Genomic DNA, 26,974 nt, shown 5'->3' with positions numbered 1-26,974 from the left:
TACTGAGTTGGACGCAAGTCCATCAGAGGGCGTGTCCCGCGGTTATCAGAAGGCTGCGCATGTGCCGTAGAGTACAACTGCATTCTGTGCATGATCCGCACCTTGCATATACGCACGGAGTACAGGAGGGTGGCCGACTCCCTCCGCGTGAGGCCGTATCTCTCCGCCCAAGAAGCGGGTGTTTCAGTGCAGCTGCCGCGCCAACAGTTCCATCTGGCGGGAGTATCGTGGGCCCGTGGCCGGATTTCCGTGCATTTTCGGGGTGTGCTGACGGAGACGGGACGCCTGAGACAAATTTATCATACACAACAAGTTTTATCATTTACAAAGCGTTTTATCACTCGTTGATAAATGGGCCCCATACAGTAGTATCTCACCTCTGGGAAACATCGACAACAAAATTCCGCTTTTGAGAAATTTCGACTTGTAGCTTTGTTCAATTCCAGGGATAGCAAATGAGGAACAAAAGCAGCAAATTGCACCCAGGGGGCTGAGCGATGCGGCCCATGTGCTACGTTATTGCGGGTACATGAACTGGACTTAATGCCGGAGCTGTTTCCTGCCAGCAGCGCTCGGATCTATAGGAAAGCATCAGCCGAATGGTTAAATACTGTAGCTGTCCCTTTATAATCAGAATTATGTCCCCGTCTCCTGCTACCCTCATGTGCTGCAGTGACACGTGCGGTGTGGAAGTGCTGTAGCCAATTGCGAGGCGGCTTTTCATTTGGCCAGCTTCATAATGGCTGCCATTGTGTGCCTGTGGGGGCCCCATCTGGAATTGTGGGAGAGAATCTGTCAGTCACAGAACTCACAGCCCTCCCCCCTCCTCTCTCTTACAATCAGCCGCATTGTCAGGGCTCTGAAAGCCTTGCTATTGTGGGATGGGGGATAATTACAGCCTGACTGTGGTTTTTTGGAATGAAAAAAACCCCGCAAGTCTGGGGAAGGGCCCCGTTCAGCAGAAACCAACAAAGCAAAGGAAAAGAAAGGGGGAAAAAAATCTAAACAAACACTCCAAACTTTTACGGAGATGTCAGCAGTTTGTTTCCCGCTGAGTCCCGCTGAAATGTATAGCTGTGCGTGAACCATTTATGATGTGTGCGGAATGGCGCTGCCTCCGCTCAGCGACACCCCTGTTTAAGGTGTCCTTGTGACCGTAAACTGTCACTGCACATGCGGAGGAGATGGAACCGTACTGCGATTTATTTCTTTTAAATGTCAGAACAACTTTAATCAGAAAGCGATTCGCTGACTTGCTCAATGCACACTGTCATATTTCTGTGAAAGTTTATCTCGCACCTCTAGCCACGGTGGGGAGATCCTTATTTTCAGGAAGGAAGTTAATGCATATCTATATAGGGGTAAACTTTCAACTTGACCCACGCTAAGGATGATGAGGCTTTCATATAGGAGGCCACATTCAGATGGATAATCTGCAGCTGCCGTAGGGCAGGGACAAGTTTCGGTGGTGCAATACCGTTTGGTTGCGTGTTTAGAGTAGATACATCATGTATCTATCTACTCTAAACACGCACCAAGCGGTATTTCATCATATACGGACACTGACGGCGGGCTTCTCAGTCCCTGCACATTCGGACACGCGGATGCAAAACAGGGAATGGCTGTGTGGTGGCATTTGCATAACGTCGCAGATGTGCGACCGGCAACAGACGCAGACTAGGCTGCGCCCAACTCACAATCAGCCCCTTAATGCGGTAGGCTTTCAAGTTTAAAACATGGTAGGCCTTGTCAGTACCATACTGTATTACTCTTACATATTGTGGGCCTGGTGCTAAGGTAGAAGTAAACTAAAGCAAACAATAGCAAGTAAGTGGGCACCTGGGAGAATCCATGTTGCAGTGCAGGGGCAGATGTAAAATACACAGATGTGAGAGGGATGCATCCAAACTCAGATTTTAACTGCAGTGTAAATATAAAGCTGCCCAGCATTTGTGGGCTACATGCAAACACAGCCAGTATTTACCCTGCATGCAAAAACAATACATGTATTTACACCCCTAGTATTGCAATACGGTTTATACAAATGCGAGTCACTTGCTGTTTGTTTGTTCTTTTTGCTTTACTCCTAACTTATAATAACGCCCTGTAAGCATAGATTTTTCTATGAAACAATCAGTATAGAATCCTGCTTTATTTATTTATTTATTTATTTATTTATTTATTTGCTGCTTTGGAACAGTGGATTAGCACCACAGCTAGAACCAAAAATGCTATTTTTAGAATTTTTTTGGCAACTTTGGTTACGTTTCATTTGCCGCATTAGTAGGAGGAAAAAGACTTGTGGGGAGCCATTCCGTCCCGATCACTCGCTGCAGTTTCTTGCAGCGCAGCGATCGGGTCGGAACTGAGGCATACTTACCTACTCTCCCGGTAGCTGCGGGAGGCTCCCGTTTTTTGGGGTAGCCCCCCGCACCCCCGGAAGAGTGGGCAGGTCTCCCGCATCCTGCTCGCACCCCAGTGATGCGAGCAGGATGGAGAGATAACCTCCCGCATTCGTGGGTCCGTCGGCTGGAGAAGGGGTTAAAATGACGCAAATCGCGCCATTTTAGCCCCGCCCCCGCTGGTCGTTTAGGGGGCGCAGTCTGGCCAACGCAGGCGTGGCTGGACTGTTGGGGGGGGGGGCGGTCCGCGGCGGCTGCATGACGTCACACGCAGCCGCTGCGGGCCGGGGAGCGATGAGTAGCTCCCGGCCAGCACGCTAAAGCTGTGCTGGTCGGGAGCTACTCTTGAGGTGCAAAGGCATCGCCGCTGTGCGATGCCTTTGCACTTCTGCGGGGGGGGGCACTGACATGCGGGGCGGACTAGCCCTGTGCTGGGCGTCCCCCCCGCATGTCAGTGTGAATGATCATAGCTGTGCTAAATTAAGCACAGCTACGATCAACTCGGAATGACCCCCATGGTGTTTACAGAAAACACAAAAGGTATAATCTGTGTGGGCACTGCATTATAATCAGTGATATGAAAACCAGTGCAGTGTGGGTGGGGCCAGTACTGTGCAGGTGTAACCAGTGCGGTGTGGGTGTGGCCAGTACTGTGTAGGTGTAACCAGTGATGTGTGGGTGTGGCCAGTGTGGTGTGGCTGTGGCCAGTACTTTGTGGGTGTGGTCAGTGCTGTGTGGGTGTGGCCAGAGTCCTGTGGGCATGTACTCCTCCTATACTATCAACACCACTGTCTCCCTACAGTAAATACATAAACATACCCTTAATGACCCATTCCAGTCTATTTACTAAACCTTGGAGAGAGATAAAGTGGAGAGAGATAAAGTACCAGCTAATCGGCTGCTAACTGCCATGTTACCGGCTGGATTGGAAAAATGACAGCTAGGATCTGGTTGGCTGGTACTTTATCTCCGTCCACTTTATCTCTCTCCAAGGTTTAGTACAGATGTAGCCACCCTCATCTAGCCTGCAGTTTGCCGTATTCGCAGCGAGCCAGGTGCGGCAAGTGTGCCCGCGACTAGGACACGCACGTTTGTCTAATTACGCACACCCATAGAAATTCATAGGTGGGGCACTAAGGTACGGCTCGGCGTAATAAGGGGGTTTTACAGAGATGGGCGCAGATCTTCCTTCCGCAGCAAGATCTGCGTCTATATACTCACATGCTGGGGTCCGTCCACCACAGGGCAAATATAGAGGTTGACCCCTGGCTGCACAGCATGGCTGCGTAGGCAGGGGTCCCATCGCCATGCAGGAAACGCAGGCAATGTCATAGGCCGTCCCCAAAATGGTCAAGACAAGATGCGTTTGCAGTTTCCACCTCCCCCAACCGCCGCATCCTCTTGATTGCCTGGCAATCACCATCCAATCGCATTCTTCCAGGATGCAATTGCATGGTGAATGGTTGCACACGTGCACTATGGCCCTCATTCCGAGTTGTTCGCTCGCAAGCTGTTTTTAGCAGATTTACTCACGCTAAGCCGCCGCCTACTGGGAGTGAATCTTAGCAACTTAAAATTGCGAACGACGTATTCGCAATATTGCGATTACACCTCTCTTAGCAGTTTCTGAGTAGCTCCAGACTTACTCGGCATCTGCGATCAGTTCAGTGCTTGTCGTTCCTGGTTTGACGTCACAAACACACCCAGCGTTCGCCCAGACACTCCTCCGTTTCTCCAGCCACTCCCGCGTTTTTCCCAGAAACGGCAGCGTTTTTCCACACACACCCATAAAACGGCCAGTTTCCGCCCAGAAACACCCACTTCCTGTCAATCACATTACGATCGCCTGAACGATGAAAAAGCCGTGAGTAAAATTCCAAACTTCATAGCAAATTTACTTGGCGCAATCGCAGTGCGAACATTGCGCATGCGCACTAAGCGGAAAAACGCTGCGATGCGAAGAAATTTACAGAGCGAACAACTCGGAATGACCCCCAATGGACGGTGTGCATGCAGCCGCTGCGTTCATCTCTGAATAAGGCCCTACATCCAGGGCCGGCAACAGAAATCTTGGGGCCCCATACAGTGATATCTCTGGGGCCCCTTAAGATTATTATTTATATATACATACATATATATATACATACGCGCAACAGAATTTGCTGTTAATAAATATATATCTATATCTATATGTGTGTGTGTGTGTGTGTGTGTGTGTGTGTGTGTGTGTGTGTGTGTGTATTTATACAAATATATCAATATGTATATCTCTCCTTCCTCCCCTATACACACCACAATCTGTGTCTCCCTCTCTCATTCCTCCCACAGACCCCACACTCTGTCTCTCCCTATTGACTCCATGCTCCATTCCAAGCTCCTCACCCCATCCCAAAGCTCTGTATCCCCTCACCAAGCCACTCTTACCCCGGGGACAGACTCACCTGCACTGCACTCGTATCCAGATCCGAACGCCGCACACCAGGTACCATTCGGCCCTCACACCCCACCAGAAGAGGCCGGCGCAGGGCATTGCAATCCTTGTCAGCGGAGTGGCTGCCATGTCCTGTAACTGCCGGCAACAGAGCTGGACCCTGAAGAGCGAGCGCACACTCACACCGCACCGTCACTGTGTGACTACAGCTTGCTGCCATATTTGGACAAGATGGCTCTCATCCCATCCGGGCATTAAATGATATATATTTGGGGCCCCTCTGAACCTTGGGGCCTGGTACAGGTGTCCCCTTTGCCCCCCCCCCCCCCTGTCGCTGGCCCTGCCTATATCACCTCGGTGCAACGCGTGTGCCCATGTAGCTGTGTCACAGGCTGGTTGAGCACGGCTACATCTGTACATAGATCCCTTTAGTAAATAGACCCCAATATGCTCTGTTCATGGACTTCCTTGCCAGTGGCAGTTGCAGAGATGGGGCCTCTAATTCCATAATGGAATGGGTCGTTCTGAAGTCTAGGCATAAATATAGAAACATTGGCCCTCATTCCGAGTTGTTCGCTCGCAAGCGGATTTTAGCAGATTTGCTCATGCTAAGCCGCCGCCTACTGGGAGTGAATCTTAGCATCTTAAAATTGCGAACGATGTATTCGCAATATTGCGATTACACACCTCGTAGCAGTTTCTGAGTAGCTCCAGACTTACTCGGCATCTGCGATCAGTTCAGCGCTTGTCGTTCCTGGTTTGACGTCACAAACACACCCAGCGTTCGCCCAGACACTCCTCCGTTTCTCCGGCCACTCCTGCGTTTTTTCCGGAAACGGTAGCATTTTTTCCCACACGCCCATAAAACGGCCTGTTTCCGCCCAGTAACACCCATTTCCTGTCAATCACATTACGATCGCCAGAACGATGAAAAAGCCGTGAGTAAAATTCCTAACTACATAGCAAATTTACTTGGCGCAGTCGCAGTGCGGACATTGCGCATGCGCATTAAGCGGAAAATCGCTGCGATGCGAAGATTTTTACCGAGCGAACAACTTGGAATGAGGGCCCTTGCATCATCTTGTGAGAGAACTAGTAATACAGGGGCAGATGTATTAACCTGGAGAAGGCATAAGGAAGTGATAAACCAGGGATATGTGCAAGGTGATAAACGTACCAGCCAATCAGCTCCAAATATGTAAATCAACAGTTAGGAGCTGATTGGCTGCTGCCTTTATCACCTTGCACATATCACTGGTTTATCACTTCCTTATGCCTTCTCCAGGTTAATACATCTGCCCCACAGTTTTAATACTAATGATTTATGGCAGACTGTGTGGCCAGCTCGGCAGCTGGTCACCGTCATGCTTTCATGGCGATGGGCCTAATTTCATGCGGAGGCCTGGATCTGTAGCTCCATTCACCCCATTCTTTACCTAGCCCTGAATGTAGCAGATCCAGAGTTGAGCAGGAGAAACGCTAGTGCCTTTCCTAATGGCCTCTCAGCCAAGTGCATGACGTCACCAGGCTTCTATCACTGCCACAGGTCCAAAGTTTAAGTGCTGAGGGAATAGCATGGGGGGAACTGCAGATCTCATTACCGGAGCAATTATGTCTCCAATGGGGATAGTTACAGAGTTCATAATACAGTCCTGAGAAGCCGCTTACCGCAGAGACAGACGACTGCCGTGATAACACCCCACTCACAGCACGCCCTGCGGCCGAGAACACGCCGCTGTTACATTTAACTCACTTCTAGCTGGGATTAACCCCTGCGGCAGCTTGATGGCGCTGTCCTTTAATAACGCTCATTTTTAATATGGTGCAATCAAACATAGAAAAGTGGGGGAGGGGGACAGTCTAGACTAAAACTATTTGAGTTCTGGAATAAAATATTTTACAGCGCTAAAGCTTCATCTGCTGAAATCTCCTGCTGTTTTGTGTGTTGTTTTTGCTCATCTATATATATTTTATAATCCATTTATTATGCAATGTATGAGCCAAGCAATAAAAGTTATATAGTAATAGTACAGATCGCTTAGAAACATTTTTCAAAAGGAAACAAATTTGTGGTTGTTTATCACGGTACAACAGAGGTACAAAACTGTAATAAAAGTAACGTACTGTTATTAATACCATGTAGCTTCTTTTTGTATTAGCAACAAAAGTACAAAATAAATAAACAAATAAACAAACAAACATACACTGTTTCATTGCTTCTACACATAGTAACATACGGGCCAAATGAGGCCATATTTAGAATTTAGAGGAGTCCAATGTAGTACAGAAAGGATAAAAAAAGCAAAAGGAAAATGATTTAACTTTAATTGGAATCAAATTAGACTATTAAGGCAAAGAAACTAAACATTTCAAGGTGTTCAGAGGGAGCACAGCAACCAATGAGATTTGACCAATAGGGGGTAATTCCAAGTTGATCGCAGCAGGAATTTTGTTAGCAGTTGGGCAAAACCATGGCCCTCATTCCGAGTTGATCGGTCGCAAGGCGAATTTAGCAGAGTTACACACGCTAAGCCGCCGCCTACTGGGAGTGAATCTTAGCTTCTTAAAATTGCGACCGATGTATTCGCAATATTGCGATTACTAACTACTTAGCAGTTTCAGAGTAGCTTCAGACTTACTCTGCCTGTGCGATCAGTTCAGTGCTTGTCGTTCCTGTTTGACGTCACAAACACACCCAGCGTTCGCCCAGGCACTCCCACCGTTTCTCCGGCCACTCCTGCGTTTTTTCCGGAAACGGTAGCGTTTTCAGCCACACGCCCCTGAAACGCCGTGTTTCCGCCCAGTAACACCCATTTCCTGTCAATCACATTACGATCGCCGGAGCGATGAAAAAGCCGTGAGTAAAATTACTTTCTACATAGCAAAGTTACTTGGCGCAGTCGCAGTGCGAACATTGCGCATGCGTACTAAGCGGATTTTCATTGCGATGCGATGAAAAATACCGAGCGAACAACTCGGAATGAGGGCCCATGTGCACTGCAGGTGGGGCGGATGTAACGTGCAGAGAGAGTTAGATTTGGGTGGGTTATTTTGATTCTGTGCAGGGTAAATACTGGCTGCTTTATTTTTACACTGCAAATTAGATTTCAGATTGAACACACCACACCCAAATCTAACTCTCTCTGCACATGTTATATCTGCCCCCCCTGCAGTGCACATGGGCCCTCATTCCGAGTTGTTCGCTCGGTAAAAATCTTCGCATCGCAGCGATTTTCCGCTTAATGCGCATGCGCAATGTCCGCACTGCGACTGCGCCAAGTAAATTTGCTATGCAGTTAGGATTTTTACTCACGGCTTTTTCATCGTTCTGGCGATCGTAATGTGATTGACAGGAAATGGGTGTTACTGGGCCGAAACAGGCCGTTTTATGGGCGTGTGGGAAAAAACGCTACCGTTTCCGGAAAAAACGCAGGAGTGGCCGGAGAAACGGAGGAGTGTCTGGGCGAACGCTGGGTGTGTTTGTGACGTCAAACCAGGAACGCCAAGCACTGAACTGATCGCAGATGCCGAGTAAGTCTGGAGCTACTCAGAAACTGCTACGAGGTGTGTAATCGCAATATTGCGAATACATCGTTCGCAATTTTAAGATGCTAAGATTCACTCCCAGTAGGCGGCGGCTTAGCATGAGCAAATCTGCTAAAATCCGCTTGCGAGCGAACAACTCGGAATGAGGGCCATGGTTTTGCCCAACTGCTAACAAAATTCCTGCTGCGATCAACTCAGAATTCCCCCCCATTGTTTGATAGAATGTATTAATTAACTAATTAATAGCCAGAACCTGATTGGTTGCTATAGGCAACACTGCTACTTGTCCTTTTTAGAAGGTTAGAGAAGTCTCCCACTTGGTTCCCCTCGTCAGGCGGAGAGTGATCTATTAAGATTACCCCAAAACAGACTGTTGCCAGGAGTGTACTCGTGATCGCATTGCTACAGCGCCTGATAATTGTTCATTGTAATATATATAGGGGCTCATTTATCAAAGAGTGATAAAACTCATTGTGAAGGATAAAACTCGTTGAGTATGATGAATGGGGCTCCAGCCAATCAGCTCCCAACTGTCATGTGTTCAGCTCCTAGCTGTCACATGTTTGAAAAAAATGACAGTTAGGAGCTGATTAGCTGGAACACTTTCTGAATGTTCCTAAACACACAAAGGGGGAGATGTATCAAAGACTGGAGAGAGATAAAGTACCAAACAATCAACTCCTGATATTTTTTTCAACACAGCCTGTACTATGGCAGTTTGATTGGCTGCTACTTTATCTCTCTCCGCTAGGTCTCTTTCTGAGTTTTGATAAGTCTCCCCCAAAGTCATGTAATAAATATCAGCCCGTGTCTTTCTCTCTTTTTCTTAGTGCCAGCCAGAATAGTCAACATCTCCTCCAGTGTCATTGTCAACGAGGGCAGCAACGTCAATCTCATGTGTCTGGCAGTGGGAAAACCCGAGCCAACCGTCACCTGGAAGCAGATGAGAGGTAAGGTTATCCGTGTACTCGTTCTACACGTACTGGAACCAGACACATATGTTCATTTACAGCATTCAGTGTGCGCTGCTAGCTGGGAAGTGCCCCTGTGGGATTGCTTGTAGGAGGCAATATAAACGCAGAGAGTGCGCAATGGACAGTTGCCGAAGTGCCGGATTGCAGCGAGGAAGCTACAATGTAAGTATTGTTTCTTATTAATTTTTTGCAGCGCAGAGGAGACTACGCAAATTATGGGGCTCATTTATCAACGGGTGATAAAACTCGCTGTGAGAGATAAAACCTTTTGCGTATGAAGAATTGTGCTCCAGCCAATCAGCTCCTAACTGTCATGTGTTCCTCTCCTAACTGTCATGTGTTCCTCTCCTAACTGTCATGTGTTCCTCTCCTGTCATGTGTTCCTCTCCTGTCATGTGTTCCTCTCCTAACTGTCATGTGTTCTTCTCCTAACTGTCATGTGTTCCTCTCCTAACTGTCATGTGTTCCTCTCCTAACTGTCATGTGTTCTTCTCCTAACTGTCATGTGTTCCTCTCCTAACTGTCATGTGTTCCTCTCCTAGCTGTCATGTGTTCCTCTCCTAGCTGTCATGTGTTCCTCTCCTAACTGTCATGTGTTCCTCTCCTAGCATGTGTTCCTCTCCTAGCTGTCATGTGTTCCTCTCCTAACTGTCATGTGTTCCTCTCCTAACACATCATGTGTTCCTCTCCTAACTGTCATGTGTTCCTCTCCTAGCTGTCATGTGTTCCTCTCCTAACTGTCATGTGTTCCTCTCCTAACACATCATGTGTTCCTCTCCTAACTGTCATGTGTTCCTCTCCTAACTGTCATGTGTTCCTCTCCTAACACATCATGTGTTCCTCTCCTAACTGTCATGTGTTCTGCTCCTAACTGTCATGTGTTCTGCTCCTAACTGTCATGTGTTCCTCTCCTAACTGTCATGTGTTCCTCTCCTAACACATCATGTGTTCCTCTCCTAACTGTCATGTGTTCCTCTCCTAACACATCATGTGTTCCTCTCCTAACTGTCATGTGTTCCTCTCCTAACTGTCATGTGTTCCTCTCCTGTCATGTGTTCTTCTCCTAACTGTCATGTGTTCCTCTCCTAACACATCATGTGTTCCTCTCCTAACTGTCATGTGTTCCTCTCCTAACTGTCATGTGTTCCTCTCGTAACTGTCATGTGTTCTCCTCTCCTAACTGTCATGTGTTCCTCTCCTAACTGTCATGTGTTCTGCTCCTAACTGTCATGTGTTCCTCTCCTAACTGTCATGTGTTCCTCTCCTAACACATCATGTGTTCCTCTCCTAACTGTCATGTGTTCCTCTCCTAACACATCATTTGTTCCTCTCCTAACTGTCATGTGTTCCTCTCCTAGCTGTCATGTGTTCCTCTCCTAACTGTCATGTGTTCCTCTCCTGTCATGTGTTCTTCTCCTAACTGTCATGTGTTCCTCTCCTAACTGTCATTTGTTCCTCTCCTAACTGTCATGTGTTCTTCTCCTAACTGTCATGTGTTCTTCTCCTATAACTGTCATGTGTTCTTCTCCTAACTGTCATGTGCTCCTCTCCTAGCTGTCATGTGTTCTTCTCCTAACTGTCATGTGTTCCTCTCCTAACTGTCATGTGTTCCTCTCCTAACACATCATGTGTTCCTCTCCTAACTGTCATGTGTTCTTCTCCTAACTGTCATGTGTTCCTCTCCTAACTGTCATGTGTTCCTCTCCTAACTGTCATTTGTTCCTCTCCTAACTGTCATGTGTTCCTCTCCTAACTGTCATGTGTTCCTCTCCTAACTGTCATGTGTTCCTCTTCTAACTGTCATGTGTTCCGCTCCTAACTGTCATGTGTTCTTCTCCTAACTGTCATGTGTTCCTCTCCTAACTGTCATGTGTTCTTCTCCTAACTGTCATGTGTTATTCTCCTAACTGTCATGTGTTCCTCTCCTAACTGTCATTTGTTCCTCTCCTAACTGTCATGTATTCTTCTCCTAACTGTCATGTGTTCCTCTCCTAACTGTCATGTGTTCCTCTCCTAACTGTCATGTATTCTTCTCCTAACTGTCATGTGTTCCTCTCCTAACTGTCATGTGTTCCTCTCCTAACTGTCATGTGTTCTTCTCCTAACTGTCATGTGTTCCTCTCCTAACTGTCATGTGTTCCTCTCCTGTCATGTGTTCCTCTCCTAACTGTCATGTATTCCTCTCCTGTCATGTGTTCCTCTCCTAACTGTCATGTATTCTTCTCCTAACTGTCATGTGTTTGAAAAATGACAGGATCGACCACACTTAGGTTGACAGTCATTAGGTCGACAATTGTTGGTCGACAGTGACTAGGTCGACACCTGAAATAGGTTGACACAGTCATTAGGTCGGGTGGTATTCATGTGACCGGCAGTCGGGAGACCGATGGTCACATGACCTCCACTGACATCCCGCCCCCTCACTATCCCGATGGTCGGCATGCTGACCTACAGGGACTATTTCCACTCGTGGGTGTCCATGACACCCATAGAGTGGGAATAGAACCCGTGGCGACTGCAGGTCCCCACCGAGCCCTCAAGGGGCTTGCTGCACTCGCCCCTCCCCGCCGGGATCCCAGCGTCGGTATGCTGCCTGGATCCCGGCATCGGTATGCTGACCGGCAGTCTCCTGACCGCCGATCAGCCATACTACACCCATTAGGTCAATATGAACATGGTCAACAGGGAAAAAGTTTGACATGAGCTTTTTTCATTTTTTGGGTGTTGTTTTCTTTCGTAAAGTGACCGGGAATCCCAGTTAGTGCACCGTGTCCCCTCACACGGATCGCTTCACTCCCCGTGCTTTGGACAGGTTACTATTCTCATTCGTAGTCCACGTGGATCGTAAAGTATGAAAAAGTTAAAAGAAATAAAAAAAAATGTGAAAAAACTTATGTTGACCTTTTTCCACGTGAACCTAGAACATGTCGACCTATAGGTCATGTCGACCTATAGGTCATGTCGACCAATAGTTGTCGACCTAATGACTGTAGACCTAAGTGTGGTCGACCTAGAGACCGTGGGGGTCATTCCGAGTTGATCGCTAGCTGCGATCAAGCTAAAAATCGGCATTTCTGCGCATGCGTATGCACCGCAATGCGCACGCGCGACGTACGGGTACAAAGTCCTTGGTGGTTTTGCACAGGTGTTAGCGAAGCTTTAAGTCGCAGGAAGGGGGCGTTTCTGGGTGTCAACTGACCGTTTTCAGGGAGTGCTTAGAAAAACACAGGCGTGCCGGAGAAAATGCAGGCGTGGCTGTGCGAACGCTGGGCGGGTGTGTGACGTCAAAAGCCAACCCTCCATCGTTAGAATCAACGCACACGAAGAGTAAGTTCAGGGCTGGTCTTGTTTTGCACAAAATGTTTTTGCAGGCGCTCTGCTGCACAGGCGTTCGCACTTCTGGAAAGCGAAAATACACTCCCCGGTGGGCGGCGACTATGCGTTTGCACGGCTGCTAAAAACTGCTAGCGAGCGAACAATTCGGAATGACCTCCCCGTATTCCCTAGTGCAGGGTGCACACAGAAAGCACATCACTGGCATTCAATGAGTTCTAATATATACAGTCATTTATAACATTACATTATTAAAGCATTCATGGACAGATGTATACACAATGTCGGCGAATGTGACGGCGGAGGCAGCGAATAACTGCTAGACATTAGCTACGTGTAGATGTAATGGATACATACAGTACTGTACATGCAGACGCATACTATCATTGCATAAACAGTGCAGTATTACATTACCAGCCTGGTAAATTACAATGCCATCAATTCATACAGCTGCTTAGAAATCCATGACAGCTGCTGCAGACAGTACATGTACAGCATCACTGATACTCAGTACTGGGATTTCACTACCCGAGATCTGATTGGTCAGTGACAAGGGGGGTCATTCCGAGTTGTTCGCTCGTTGCCGATTTTCGCAACGGAGCGATTAATGCGAAAATGCGCATGCGCATGGTACGCAGTGCGCATGCGCTAAGTATTTTAGCACAAAACTTAGTAGATTTACTCACGGCAGAACGAAGAATTTTCATCGTTGAAGTGATCGGAGTGTGATTGACAGGAAGTGGGTGTTTCTGGGCGGAAACTGACCGTTTCCTGGGAGTGTGCGGAAAAACGCAGGAGTGCCAGGATAAAACGCGGGAGTGTCTGGAGAAACGGGGGAGTGGCTGTCCGAACGCAGGGCGTGTTTGTGACGTCAAACCAGGAACGAAACGGCCTGAGCTGATCGCAGTGTAGGAGTAAGTCTCGAGCTACTCAGAAACTGCTAAGAATTTTCTATTCGCAATTCTGCTAATCTTTCGTTCGCAATTCAGCTAAGCTAAGGTACACTCCCAGAGGGCGGCGGCCTAGCGTGTGCAATGCTGCTAAAATCTGCTAGCGAGCGAACAACTCGGAATCACCCCCAATATTCCTGTGTTGTTTTTATTAATCAAAAATGTGTCAGTCCCTGTTCCTAGTTGCACTTGCAGGACTGAGTTCTGATGTTACGCTGCAATATGTGCTAAAATGTGCCAGATACAGTATTTTATTTATTTGAAATATAACTGTGCCATAGTGTATGTCTATAGAAGACATGTATATAATAATGTGTAAGAGAATTTTGCTATAGTCATGTCCAGTGATCAGGTCATGTTGGGGGTGTAGTGTCCTATGTCTGTATAGGGTGTAATAGATGTATTATGGCTATGTCCGGTGGTCAGGTCATGTTGGGGTGTTGTGTCCTATGTATGAATAGGGTGTAATAGATGTATTATGGTCATGTCCATTGGTCAGGTCATGTTGGGGTGTAGTGTCCTATGTCTGTATAGGGTGTAATAGATGTATTATGGTCATGTCCAGTGGTCAGGTCATGTTGGGGGTGTAGTGTCCTATGTCTGTATAGGGTGTAATAGATGTATTATGGTCATGGCCAGTGGTAAGGTCATGTTGAGGGTGTAGTGTCTTATGTCTGTATAGGGTGTAATAGATGTATTATGGTCATGGACAGTGGTCAGGTCATGTTGGGGTGTAGTGTCCTATGTCTGTATAGGGTGTAATAGATGTATTATGGTCATGTACAGTGGTCAGGTCATGTTGGGGTGTAGTGTCCTATGTCTGTACAGGGTGAAATAGATGTATTATGGTCATGCCCAGTGATCAGGTCATGTTGGGGGTGTAGTATCCTATGTCTGTATAGGGTGTTAATAGATGTATTATGGTCATGTACAGTGGTCAGGTCATGTTGGGGTGTAGTGTCCTATGTCTGTATAGGGTGTAATAGATGTATTATGGTCATGTACAGTGGTCAGGTCATGTTGGGGTGTAGTGTCCTATGTCTGTAAAGGGTGTAATAGATGTATTATGGTCATGTCCAGTGGTCAGGTCATGTTGGGGTGTAGTGTCCTATGTCTGTATAGGGTGTAATAGATGTATTATGGTCATGTCCAGTGGTCAGATCATGTTGGGGGTGTAGTGTCCTATGTATGTATAGGGTGAAATAGATGTATTATGGTCATGTCCAGTGGTCAGGTCATGTTGGGGTGTAGTGTCCTATGTCTGTATAGGGTGTAATAGATGTATTATGGTCATGTACAGTGGTCAGGTCATGTTGGAGTGTAGTGTCCTATGTCTGTATAGGGTGTAATAGATGTTTCTCTATCGTCCTAGTGGATGCTGGGGTTCCTGAAAGGACCATGGGGAATAGCGGCTCCGCAGGAGACAGGGCACAAAAAGTAAAGCTTTAGGATCAGGTGGTGTGCACTGGCTCCTCCCCCTATGACCCTCCTCCAAGCCAGTTAGATTTTTGTGCCCGGCCGAGAAGGGTGCAATCTAGGTGGCTCTCCTAAAGAGCTGCTTAGGAAAGTTTAGCTTAGGTTTTTTATTTTACAGTGAGTCCTGCTGGCAACAGGATCACTGCAACGAGGGACTTAGGGGAGAAGAAGTGCCCCCTTGCAGATGCTGAAGTAAGAAGAGGTCCAGAATCGGCGGCAGAAGACTCCTCAGTCTTCTAAAGGTAGCGCACAGCACTGCAGCTGTGCGCCATTTTCCTCTCAGCACACTTCACACGGCAGTCACTGAGGGTGCAGGGCGCTGGGAGGGGGGCGCCCTGGGAGGCAAATGAATACCTATTTTGGCTAAAAATACCTCACATATAGCCTCCGGAGGCTATATGGAGATATTTAACCCCTGCCAGAATCCGTTAAGAGCGGGAGACGAGGCCGCCGAAAAAGGGGCGGGGCCTATCTCCTCAGCACACAGCGCCATTTTCCCTCACAGAAAGGCTGGAGGGAAGGCTCCCAGGCTCTCCCCTGCACTGCACTACAGAAACAGGGTTAAAACAGAGAGGGGGGGCACTAATTTGGCGATATGCTTATATATATATATTAAGATGCTATAAGGGAAAACACTTATATAAGGTTGTCCCTATATAATTATAGCGTTTTTGGTGTGTGCTGGCAAACTCTCCCTCTGTCTCTCCAAAGGGCTAGTGGGTCCTGTCCTCTATCAGAGCATTCCCTGTGTGTGTGCTGTGTGTCGGTACGTGTGTGTCGACAGGTAGGAGGACGATGTTGGTGAGGAGGCGGAGCAATTGCCTGTAATGGTGATGTCACTCTCTAGGGAGTCGACACCGGAATGGATGGCTTATTTAGGAAATTACGTGATAATGTCAACACGCTGCAAGGTCGGTTGACGACATGAGACGGCCGACAAACAATTAGTACGGTCCAGACGTCTCAAAAACACCGTCAAGGGTTTTAAAACGCCCGTTTACTTTAGTCGGTCGACACAGACACAGACAGGGACACTGAATCCAGTGTCGACGGTGAATAAACAAACGTATTCCTTATTAGGGCCACACGTTAAAGGCAATGAAGGAGGTGTTACGTATTTCTGATACTACAAGTACCACAAAAGAGGGTATTATGTGGGATGTGAAAAAACTACCATAGTTTTTCCTGAATCAGATAAATTAAATAAAGTGTGTGATGATGCGTGGGTTCCCCCCGATAGAAAATTATGGGCGGTATACCCTTTCCCGCCAGAAGTTAGGGCGCGTTGGGAAACACCCTTTAAGGTGGATAAGGCGCTCACACGCTTATCAAAACAAGTGGCGGTACCGTCTATAGATAGGGCCGTCCTCAAGGACCAGCTGACAAGGCTGGAAAATATAATAAAAAGTATATACACACATACTGGTGTTATACTGCGGCCAGCGATCGCCTCAGCCTGGATGTGCAGAGCTAGGGTGGCTTGGTCGGATTCCCTGACTAAAAATATTGATACCCTTGACAGGGACAGTATTTTATTGACTATAGAGCATTTCTATATATGCGAGATGCACAGAGGGATATTTGCACTCTGGCATCATGAATAAACGCGATGTCCATAACTGCCAGAAGATGTTATGGACACGACAGTGGTCAGGTGATGCAGATTCCAAACGGCACAGTATGGCCGTATACAGGAAGAGGACTTGTTTGGGGTCGGTCCATCGGACCTGGTGGTCACGGCAACTGCTGGAAAATCCACCGTTTTTTACCCTAAGTCACATCTCTGCAGAAAAAGACACCGTCTTTTCAGCCTCAGTCCTCTCGTCCCTATAAGAACATATCTGCCCAGGGATAGAGGAAAGGGAAGAAGACTGCAGCAGGCAGCCCATTCCCAGGAACAGAAGCGTTCCACCGCGTCTGACAAGTTCTCAGCATGGCGCTGAGACCGTACAGGACCCCTGGATCCTACAAGTAGTATCCCGGGGGTACAGATGGGAATGTCGAGACGTTTCCCCTTCGCAGGCTCCTGAAGTCTGCTTTACCAAGTCTCCCTCCGACAAGGAGGTAGTATGGGAAAAAATTCACAAGCTGTATTCCCAGCAGGTGATAATTAAATTACCCCTCCTACTACAGAAAAGGGGTATTATTCCACACTATATTGTGGTACTGAAGCCAGAAGGCTAGGTGAGACTTATTCTAAAAAAATTTTTTTGAACACTTACAAAGGTTCAAATTAAGATGAAGTCACTCAGAGCAGTGATAACGAACCAGGAATAAGGGGACTATATAGTGTCCCGGGACATCAGGGATGCTTACCTCTATGTCCCAAATTTGCCCTTCTCACTAAGGGTACCTCAGGTTCGTGGTGCAGAACTGTCACTATCAGTTTCAGACGCTGCCGTTTGGATTGTCCACGGCACCCTGGGGTCTTTACCAAGGTAATGGCCGAATTGATGATTCTTCTTCGAAGAAAAGGCGTCTTAATTATCCCTTACTTGGACGATCTCCTGATAGGGGCATAGTCCAGGGAACAGTTGGAGGTCGGAGTAGCACTATCTCGGATACTGCTACAATCAGCACGGGTGGATTCTAAATATTCCAAAATCGCAGCTGATCCCGACGACACGTCTGCTGTGCCTAGGGATGATTCTGGACACAGTCCAGAAAAAGGTGTTTCTCCCGGAAGAGAAAGCCAGGGAGTTATCCGAGCAAGTCAGGAACCTCCTAAAAACAGTGCATCATTGCACAAGGGTCCTGGTAAAAATGGTGGCTTCCTACGAAGCAATTCCATTCGGCAGATTTCACGTAAGAACTTTTCAGTGGGATCTGCTGGACAAATGGTCCGGATCGCATCTTCAGATGCATCAGCGGATAACCCAATATCCAAGGACAAGGGTGTCTCTCCTGTGGTGGTTATAGAGTGCTCATCTTCTAGAGGGCAGCAGATTCGGCATTCAGGATTGGATGCTGGTAACCACGGAGCCCAGCCTGAGAGGCTGGGGAGCAGTCACACAAGGAAAAAATTTCCAGGGAGTGTGATCAAGTATGGAGACTTTTCTCCACATAAATATACTGGAGCTAAGGGTAAATTTATAATGCTCTAAGCTTAGCAAGACCTCTGCTTCAAGGTCAGCCGGTATTGATCCAGTGGGAAAAACATCACGGCAGTCGCCCACGTAAACAGACAGGGCGACACAAGAAGCAGGAGGGCAATGGCAGAAACTGCAAGGACTTTTCGCTGGGCGGAAAATCATGTGATAACACTGTCAGCAGTTTTTCATCCCGGGAATGGAAACTGGGAAGCAGACTTCCTCAGCACGACCTCCACCCGGGAGAGTGGAAACTTCATTGAGAAGTTTTTTTCCACATGATTGTAAACCGTTGGGAAATACCAAAGGTGGACATGATGGCGTCCCGTCTGAACAAAAAACGGGACAGGTATTGCGCCAGGTCAAGAGACCCTCAGGCAATAGATGTGGACGTTCTGGTAACACCGTGGGTGTACCAGTTGGTGTATGTGTTCCCTCCTCTGCTTCTCATACCTAAGGTGCTGAGAATTATAAGACGTAGAGGAGTAAGAACTATACTCATGGCTCCGGATTGGCCAAGAAGGACTTGGTACCCGGAACTTCAAGAGATGCTTACAGAGGTCTTATGGCCTCTGCCGCTAAGAAGGGACTTGCTTCAGCAAGTACCATGTCTGTTCCAAGACTTACCGCAGCTGCGTTTGTCGGCATGGCGATGGAAAGCCGGATCCTAAGGGAAAAAAGGCATTCCGGAAGAGGTCATTCCTACCCTGGTCAAAGCCAGAAAGGAGGTGACCGCACAACATTATCACCACGTGTGGCGAAAATATGTTGCGTGGTGTGAGGCCAGGAAGGCCCCACAAAGAAATTTCAACTCGGTCGTTTCCTGCATTTCCTGCAAACAGGAGTGTCTATGGGCCTCAAATTGGGGTCCATTAAGGTTCAAATTCGGCCCTGTAAATTTTCTTCCAGAAAGAATTGGTTTCAGTTCCTGAAGTCCAGAAGTTTGTCAAGGGAGTATTGCATATACAAACCCCTTTTTTGTGCCTCCAGTGGCACTGTGGGATCTCAACGTAGTTCTGGGATTCCTCAAATCACATTGGTTTAAAACCAGTCAAATATGTGGATTTGAAGCATCTCACATAAAAAGTGACCATGCTCTTGGCCCTGGCCTGGACCAGGCGAGTGTCAAATTGGTGGTTTTTTCTCAAAAAAGCCCATATCTGTTTGTCCATTCGGACAGGGCAGAGCTGCGGACTCGTCCCCAGTTCTCTCCCTAAGGTGGTGTCAGTGTTTCACCTGAACCAGCTTATTGTGGTGCCTTGCACCTACTAGGGACTTGGAGGACTCCAAGTTGCTAGGAGTTGTCAGGGCCCTGAAAATATGTTCCAGGACAGCTGGAGTCAGAAAATCTGACTCGCTGTTTATACTGTATGCACCCGACAAGTTGGGTGCGCCTGCTTCTAAGCAGGCGATTGCTCGTTGGATTTGTAACACAATTCAACTTGCACATTCTGAGGCAGGCCTGCCACAGTCTAAATCGGTTAAGGCCCATTCCACAAGGAAGGTGGGCTCATCTTGGGCGGCTGCCCGAGAGGTCTCGGCATTACAACTCTGCCGAGCAGCTACGTGGTCAGGGGAGAACACGTTTGTAAAATTCTACAAATTTGATATCCTGGCAAAAGAGGACCTGGAGTTCTCTCATTCGGTGCTGCAGAGTCATCCGCACTCTCCCGCCCGTTTGGGAGCTTTGGTATAATCCCCATGGTCCTTTCAGGAACCCCAGCATCCACTAGGACGATAGAGAAAATAAGAATTTACTTACCGATAATTCTATTTCTCGGAGTCCGTAGTGGATGCTGGGCGCCCATCCCAAGTGCGGATTATCTGCAATACTTGTACATAGTTACAAAAATCGGGTTATTATTGTTGTGAGCCATCTTTTTAGAGGCTCCGCTGTTATCATACTGTTAACTGGGTTTAGATCACAAGTTGTACGGTGTGATTGGTGTGGCTGGTATGAGTCTTACCCGGGATTCAAAATTCCTCCCTTATTGTGTACGCTCGTCCGGGCACAGTACCTAACTGGCTTGGAGGAGGGTCATAGGGGGAGGAGCCAGTGCACACCACCTGATCCTAAAGCTTTACTTTTTGTGCCCTGTCTCCTGCGGAGCCGCTATTCCCCATGGTCCTTTCAGGAACCCCAGCATCCAATACGGACTCCGAGAAATAGAATTATCGGTAAGTAAATTCTTATTATTATAGTCATGTCCAGCGGTCAGGTCATGTTGGGGTGTAGTGTCCTATTTCTGTACAGGGTGAAATAGATGTATTATGGTCATGCCCAGTGGTCAGGTCATGTTGGGGGTGTAGTGTCCTATGTCTGTATAGGGTGTAATAGATGTATTATGGTCATGTACAGTGGTCAGGTAATGTTGGAGTGTAGTGTCCTATGTCTGTATAGGGTGTAATAGATGTATTATAGTCATGTCCAGCGGTCAGGTCATGTTGGGGTGTAGTGTCCTATGTCTGTACAGGGTGAAATAGATGTATTATGGTCATGCCCAGTGGTCAGGTCATGTTGGGAGTGTAGTGTCCTATGTCTGTATAGGGTGTAATAGATGTATTATGGTCATGTACAGTGGTCAGGTCATGTTGGGGTGTAGTGTCCTATGTCTGTATAGGGTGTAATAGATGTATTATGGTCATGGCCAGTGGTAAGGTCATGTTGAGGGTGTAGTGTCTTATGTCTGTATAGGGTGTAATAGATGTATTATGGCCATGGCCAGTGGTCAGGTCATGTTGGGGGTGTAGTGTCCTATGTCTGTATAGGGTGTAATAGATGTATTATGGTCATGTCCAGTGGTCAGGTCATGTTGGGGGTGTAGTGTCCTATGTCTGTATAGAGTGTAATAGATGTATTATGGCTATGTCCGGTGGTCAGGTCATGTTGGGGTGTTGTGTCCTATGTATGAATAGGGTGTAATAGATGTATTATGGTCATGCCCAGTGGTCAGGTCATGTTGGGGGTGTAGTGTCCTATGTCTGTATAGGGTGTAATAGATGTACTATGATCATGGCCAGTGGTCAAGTCATGTTGGGGTGTAGTGTCCTATGTCTGTATAGGGTGTAATAGATGTAATAGATGTAGGGTGTAATAGATGTATTATGGTCATGTCCAGTGGTCAGGTCATGTTGGGGGTGTAGTGTCCTATGTCTGTATAGAGTGTAATAGATGTATTATGGCTATGTCTGGTGGTCAGGTCATGTTGGGGTGTTGTGCCCTATGTATGAATAGAGTGTAATAGATGTATTATGGTCATGCCCAGTGGTCAGGTCATGTTGGGGGTGTAGTGTCCTATGTCTGTATAGGGTGTAATAGATGTATTATGATCACTGCCAGCGGTCAGGTCATGTTGGGGGTGTAGTGTGCTATGTCTGTATAGGGTGTAATAGATGTATTATGGTCATGGCCAGTGGTCAGGTCATGTTGGGGTGTAGTGTCCTATGTCTGTATAGGGTGTAGTAGATGTATTATGGTCATGTCCAGTGGTCAGGTCATGAAGGGGTGTAGTGTCCTATGTATGTATAGGGTGTAATAGATGTATTATGGTCATGTCCAGTGGTCAGGTCATGTTGAGGGTGTAGTGTCCTATGTCTGTATAGGGTGTAATAGATGTATTATGGTCATGGCCAGTGGTCAGGTCATGTTGGGGTGTAGTGTCCTATGTCTGTATAGGGTGTAATAGATGTATTATGGTCATGGCCAGTGGTCAGGTCATGTTGGGGTGTAGTGTCCTATGTCTGTAAAGTGTGTAATAGATGTATTATAGTCATGTCCAGCGGTCAGGTCATGTTAGGGTGTAGTGTCCTATGTCTGTACAGGGTGAAATAGATGTATTATGGTCATGCCCAGTGGTCAGGTCATGTTGGGGGTGTAGTATCCTATGTCTGTATAGGGTGTAATAGATGTATTATGGTCATGGCCAGTGGTCAGGTCATGTTGGGGTGTAGTGTCCTATGTCTGTATAGGGTGTAATAGATGTATTATGGTCAGGTCCAGCGGTCAGGTCATGTTGGGGTGTAGTGTCCTATGTCTGTATAGGGTGTAATAGATGTATTATGGTCATGTACAGTGGTCAGGTCATGTTGGAGTGTAGTGTCCTATGTCTGTATAGGGTGTAATAGATGTATTATAGTCATGTCCAGCGGTCAGGTCATGTTGGGGTGTAGTGTCCTATGTCTGTACAGGGTGAAATAGATGTATTATGATCATGCCCAGTGGTCAGGTCATGTTGGGGTGTAGTGTCCTATGTCTGTATAGGGTGTAATAGATGTATTATGGTCATGTACAGTGGTCAGGTCATGTTGGGGTGTAGTGTCCTATGTCTGTATAGGGTGTAATAGATGTATTATGGTCATGTCCAGTGGTCAGGTCATGTTGGGGTGTAGTGTCCTATGTCTGTATAGGGTGTAATAGATGTATTATGGTCATGGCCAGTAGTCAGGTCATGTTGGGGGTGTAGAGCCCTATGTCTGTATAGGGTGTAATAGATGTATTATTATTTACTGCCAGTGGTCAGGTCATGTTGGGTGTGTAGTGTCCTATGTCTGTATAGGGTGTAATAGATGTATTATTATTTACTGCCAGTGGTCAGGTCATGTTGGGTGTGTAGTGTCCTATGTCTGTATAGGGTGTAATAGATGTATTCTGGTAATGGCCAGCGGTCAGGTCATGTTGGGGGTGTAGTGTCCTATGTCTGTATAGGGTGTAATAGATGTATTATGGTCATGTCCAGTGGTCAGGTCATGTTGACGGTGTAGAGTCCTATGTCTGTATAGTGTGTAATAGATGTATTATGGTCATGTCCAGTGGTCAGGTCATGTTGAGGGTGTATTGTCCTATGTCTGTATAGGGTGTAATAGTTGTAATATAGTCATGTCCAGCGGTCAGGTCATGTAGGGGTGTAGTGTCCTATGTCTGTATAGGGTGTAATAGATGTATTATAGTCATGTCCAGCGGTCAGGTCATGTTGGGGGTGTAGTATCCTATGTCTGTACAGGGTGAAATAGATGTATTATGGCCATGCCCAGTGGTCAGGTCATGTTGGGGGTGTAGTGTCCTATGTCTGTATAGGGTGTAATAGATGTATTATGGTCATGTACAGTGGTCAGGTCATGTTGGAGTGTAGTGTTCTATGTCTGTACAGGGTGAAATAGATGTATTATGGTCATGCCCAGTGGTCAGGTCATGTTGGGGGTGTAGTGTCCTATGTCTGTATAGGGTGTAATAGATGTATTATGGTCATGTACAGTAGTCAGGTCATGTTGGGGTGTAGTGTCCTATGTCTGTATAGGGTGTAATAGATGTATTATGGTCATGTCCAGTGGTCAGGTCATGTTGGGGTGTAGTGTCCTATGTCTGTATAGGGTATAATAGATGTATTATGGTCATGGCCAGTGGTCAGGTCATGTTGGGGGTGTAGTGCCCTATGTCTGTATAGGGTGTAATAGATGTATTATGATTACTGCCAGTGGTCAGGTCATGTTGGGTGTGTAGTGTCCTATGTCTGTATAGGGTGGAATAGATGTATTCTGGTAATGGCCAGCGGTCAGGTCATGTTGGGGGTGTAGTGTCCTATGTCTGTATAGGGTGTAATAGATGTATTCTGGTAATGGCCAGCGGTCAGGTCATGTTGGGGGTGTAGTGTCCTATGTCTGTATAGGGTGTAATAGATATATTATGGTCATGTCCAGTGGTCAGGTCATGTTGAGGGTGTAGTGTCCTATGTCTGTATAGGGTGTAATAGATGTATTATGATCATGTCCAGTGGTCAGGTCATGTTGAGGGTGTATTGTCCTATGTCTGTATAGGGTGTAATAGTTGTATTATAGTCATGTCCAGCGGTCAGGTCATGTAGGGGTGTAGTGTCCTATGTCTGTATAGGGTGTAATAGATGTATTATGATCATGTCCAGTGGTCAGGTCATGTTGGGGTGTAGTGTCCTATGTCTGTATAGGGTATAATAGATGTATTATGGTCATGTCTAGTGGTCAGGCCATGTTGGGGTGTAATGTCCTATGTCTGTATAGGGTGTAATAGATGTATTATGGTCATGTCCGGTGGTCAGATCATGTAGGGGTGTAGTGTCCTATGTCTGTATAGGTGTAATAGATGTATTATGGTCATGTCCGGTGGTCAGGTTATATTGGGGGTGTAGTATCCTATGTCTGTATAGGGTGTAATAGATGTATTATGGTCAGGTCATGTTGGAGGTGTAGTGTCCTTTGTCTGTATAGGGTGTAATAGATGTATTATGGTCATGTCCAGCAGTCAGGTCATGTTGGGGGTGTAGTGTCCTATGTCTGTATAGGGTGTAATAGATGTATTATGGTCAGGTCATGTTGGAGGTGTAATGTCCTTTGTCTGTATAGGGTGTAATAGATGTATTATGGTCAGGTCATGTTGGGGTGTAGTGTCCTATGTCTGTATAGGGTGTAATAGATATATTATGGTCATGTCCAGTGGTCAGGTCATGTTGGTGTGTAGTGTCCTATGTCTGTATAGGGTGTAATAGATGTATTATGGTCATGTCCAGTGGTCAGGTCATGTTGGGGGTGTAGTGTCCTATGTCTGTATAGAGTGTAATAGATGTATTATGGTCATGTCCAGTGGTCAGGTCATGTTGGGGTGTAGTGTCCTATGTCTGTATAGGGTGTAATAGATGTATTATGATCATGTCCAGTGGTCAGGTCATGTTGGGGTGTAGTGTCCTATGTCTGTATAGGGTGTAATAGATGTATTATGATCATGTCCAGTGGTTGGGTCATGTTGGGGGTGTAGTGTCCTATCAGTAGCGGATCTTGCCACGGGCAAGCAGGACTTTTGCCCGGGGCGCCGCCTTCCGGAGGGCGTTGGCGCCTTCCGGAGGGCACCGCACCATGGCAAGATCCGCTGCTGCTGTGCCCCCCGCTGCCCGGTCTGTCCCGCTGCCCCCCGCTGTGAAGGGAACTAGACGCTACGCGTCTAGTTTCCCTTCATGGAGAGGACCTTTACTGTGCGGTGCGCCATGACGTCATCGCGCACCGCACAGCAAAGGTCCTCTCCACGAAGGGAACTAGACGCGTAGCGCACGTCATCGCGCACCGCACATCATTTCAGCGGCGCTCATACTGTACAGGGGGCGTAACTGACCACGCCCCCTGTATGAAGCCACGCCCCCATTTCCTGCCCGGGGCGCTGCAAGCGCTCCAACCGGCCCTGTGTCCTATGTCTATATACTGTGTCATAGAATTGTACTATCATTATATCCGGTGGTCAGCTAATGTTGTACTTGTGTAAAATTCAGAGTACAGGAGAAGTAATACCTTTTATTTCTGAGCTCTATATGTGCATTAATATCCATGCTGAAAATATAGAGCACTTCTGAATAGTGTAAATCTATGGCATATTGTTTGCACATCTGGTTTCTGGATTAATACAGGATATTGCTGCGTGATACAATATGTTTGGATTTAGAGCACGACGCTTGCTGATTGCAGCTGTGATCCTGTCTAGTAGGGGATATTAGCACTGCACAATATTTAAGCAGTACAAGACATACATCTAGAGTACTACATATATTGGGTTTTGCACATTCCGGATGGAGTAAAGCTGGGTTTAGATTAATTAATAATATTATTATCTGTATAAATCAGTGAGTCTTGTCATGCTACATCCTGGTGTATAACACCCTGATTGTATACAGCATTACACAATGGATTAGTGCAGCACACTGGAGCATCACCAGCTCTTGCACAGAGTTGTGGACTAGGGCCCTCTTTCCGAGTTGTTCGCTCGCTAGCTGCTTTTAGCAGCATTGCACACGCTAAGCCGCCGCCTACTGGGAGTGAATCTTAGCTTAGCAGAGTTGCGAACGAAAGATTAGCAGAATTGCGAATACAATAGCGATTAGAATTTTTTTTGCAGTTTCCGAGTAGCTCGAGACTTACTCTGCCACTGCGATCAGTTCAGTCCTTTTCGTTCCTGGTTTGACGTCACAAGCACACCCAGCGTTCGCCCAGACACTCCCCCGTTTCTCCAGCCACTCCCGCGTTTTTCCCAGAAACGGCAGCGTTTTTCACACACTCCCATAAAACGGGCAGTTTCCGCCCAGAAACACCCACTTCCTATCAATCACACTCCGATCACCAGAACGAAGAAATTTCTTCGTTAAGCCGTGAGTAAAATACCAAACTTCTTAGCAAATTTACTTGGCGCAGGCGCGGTGCGAACATTGCGCATGCGCAGTTTGCGGAAAATCGCTGCGATGCGAAGAAAAATAACGAGCGAACTACTCGGAATGAGGGCCTAGATCAGCACAGGGTGTGTACAGAGTGGTGTCTGGATCAGCGCAGGGTGTGTATAGAGCGGTATCTGGATCAGCCCAGGGTGTATACAGAGCGGTGTCTGGATCAGCGTAGGGTGTGTTCAGAGTGGTGTCAGGATCAGTACGGGGTGTATACAGAGCGATGTCTGGATCAGCACAGGGTGTATACAGAGCGGTGTCTGGATCAGCGCAGGGTGTGTACAGAGTGGTGACTGGATCAGCACACGGTGTGTACAGAGTGGTTTCTGGATCAGCACAGGGTGTATACAGAGCGGTGTCTGGATCAGCGCAGGGTGTGTACAGAGTGGTGACTGGATCAGCACACGGTGTGTACAGAGTGGTGACTGGATCAGCACAGGGTGTATACAGAGCGGTGTCTGGATCAGGACAGGGTGTGTATAGATCGGTGTCTGGCTCAGCACAGGGTGTATACAGAGCAGTGTCTGAATCAGCACACGGTGTGTACA

General features: G+C 47.1%; 1 protein-coding gene across 2 annotated transcripts in view; it reads left to right on the top strand.

Annotated features, from left to right (window-relative positions):
• IGLON5 (IgLON family member 5) overlaps positions 1–26,974 on the top strand; it is a 550,261-nt gene that overhangs the window by 439,431 nt on the left and 83,856 nt on the right. For both annotated transcript variants that reach the window (XM_063942317.1, XM_063942318.1), the window contains exon 4: positions 9,210–9,329. In XM_063942317.1, coding sequence (XP_063798387.1) covers positions 9,210–9,329 — 120 coding nt within the window. The remainder of the gene's footprint in view (positions 1–9,209; positions 9,330–26,974) is intronic.

The sequence above is a fragment of the Pseudophryne corroboree genome, chromosome 10 (genome assembly GCF_028390025.1).
Source record: "Pseudophryne corroboree isolate aPseCor3 chromosome 10, aPseCor3.hap2, whole genome shotgun sequence".
Lineage (NCBI taxonomy): Eukaryota > Metazoa > Chordata > Amphibia > Anura > Myobatrachidae > Pseudophryne > Pseudophryne corroboree.
This window is presented reverse-complemented; position numbering and strand designations above follow the sequence as displayed.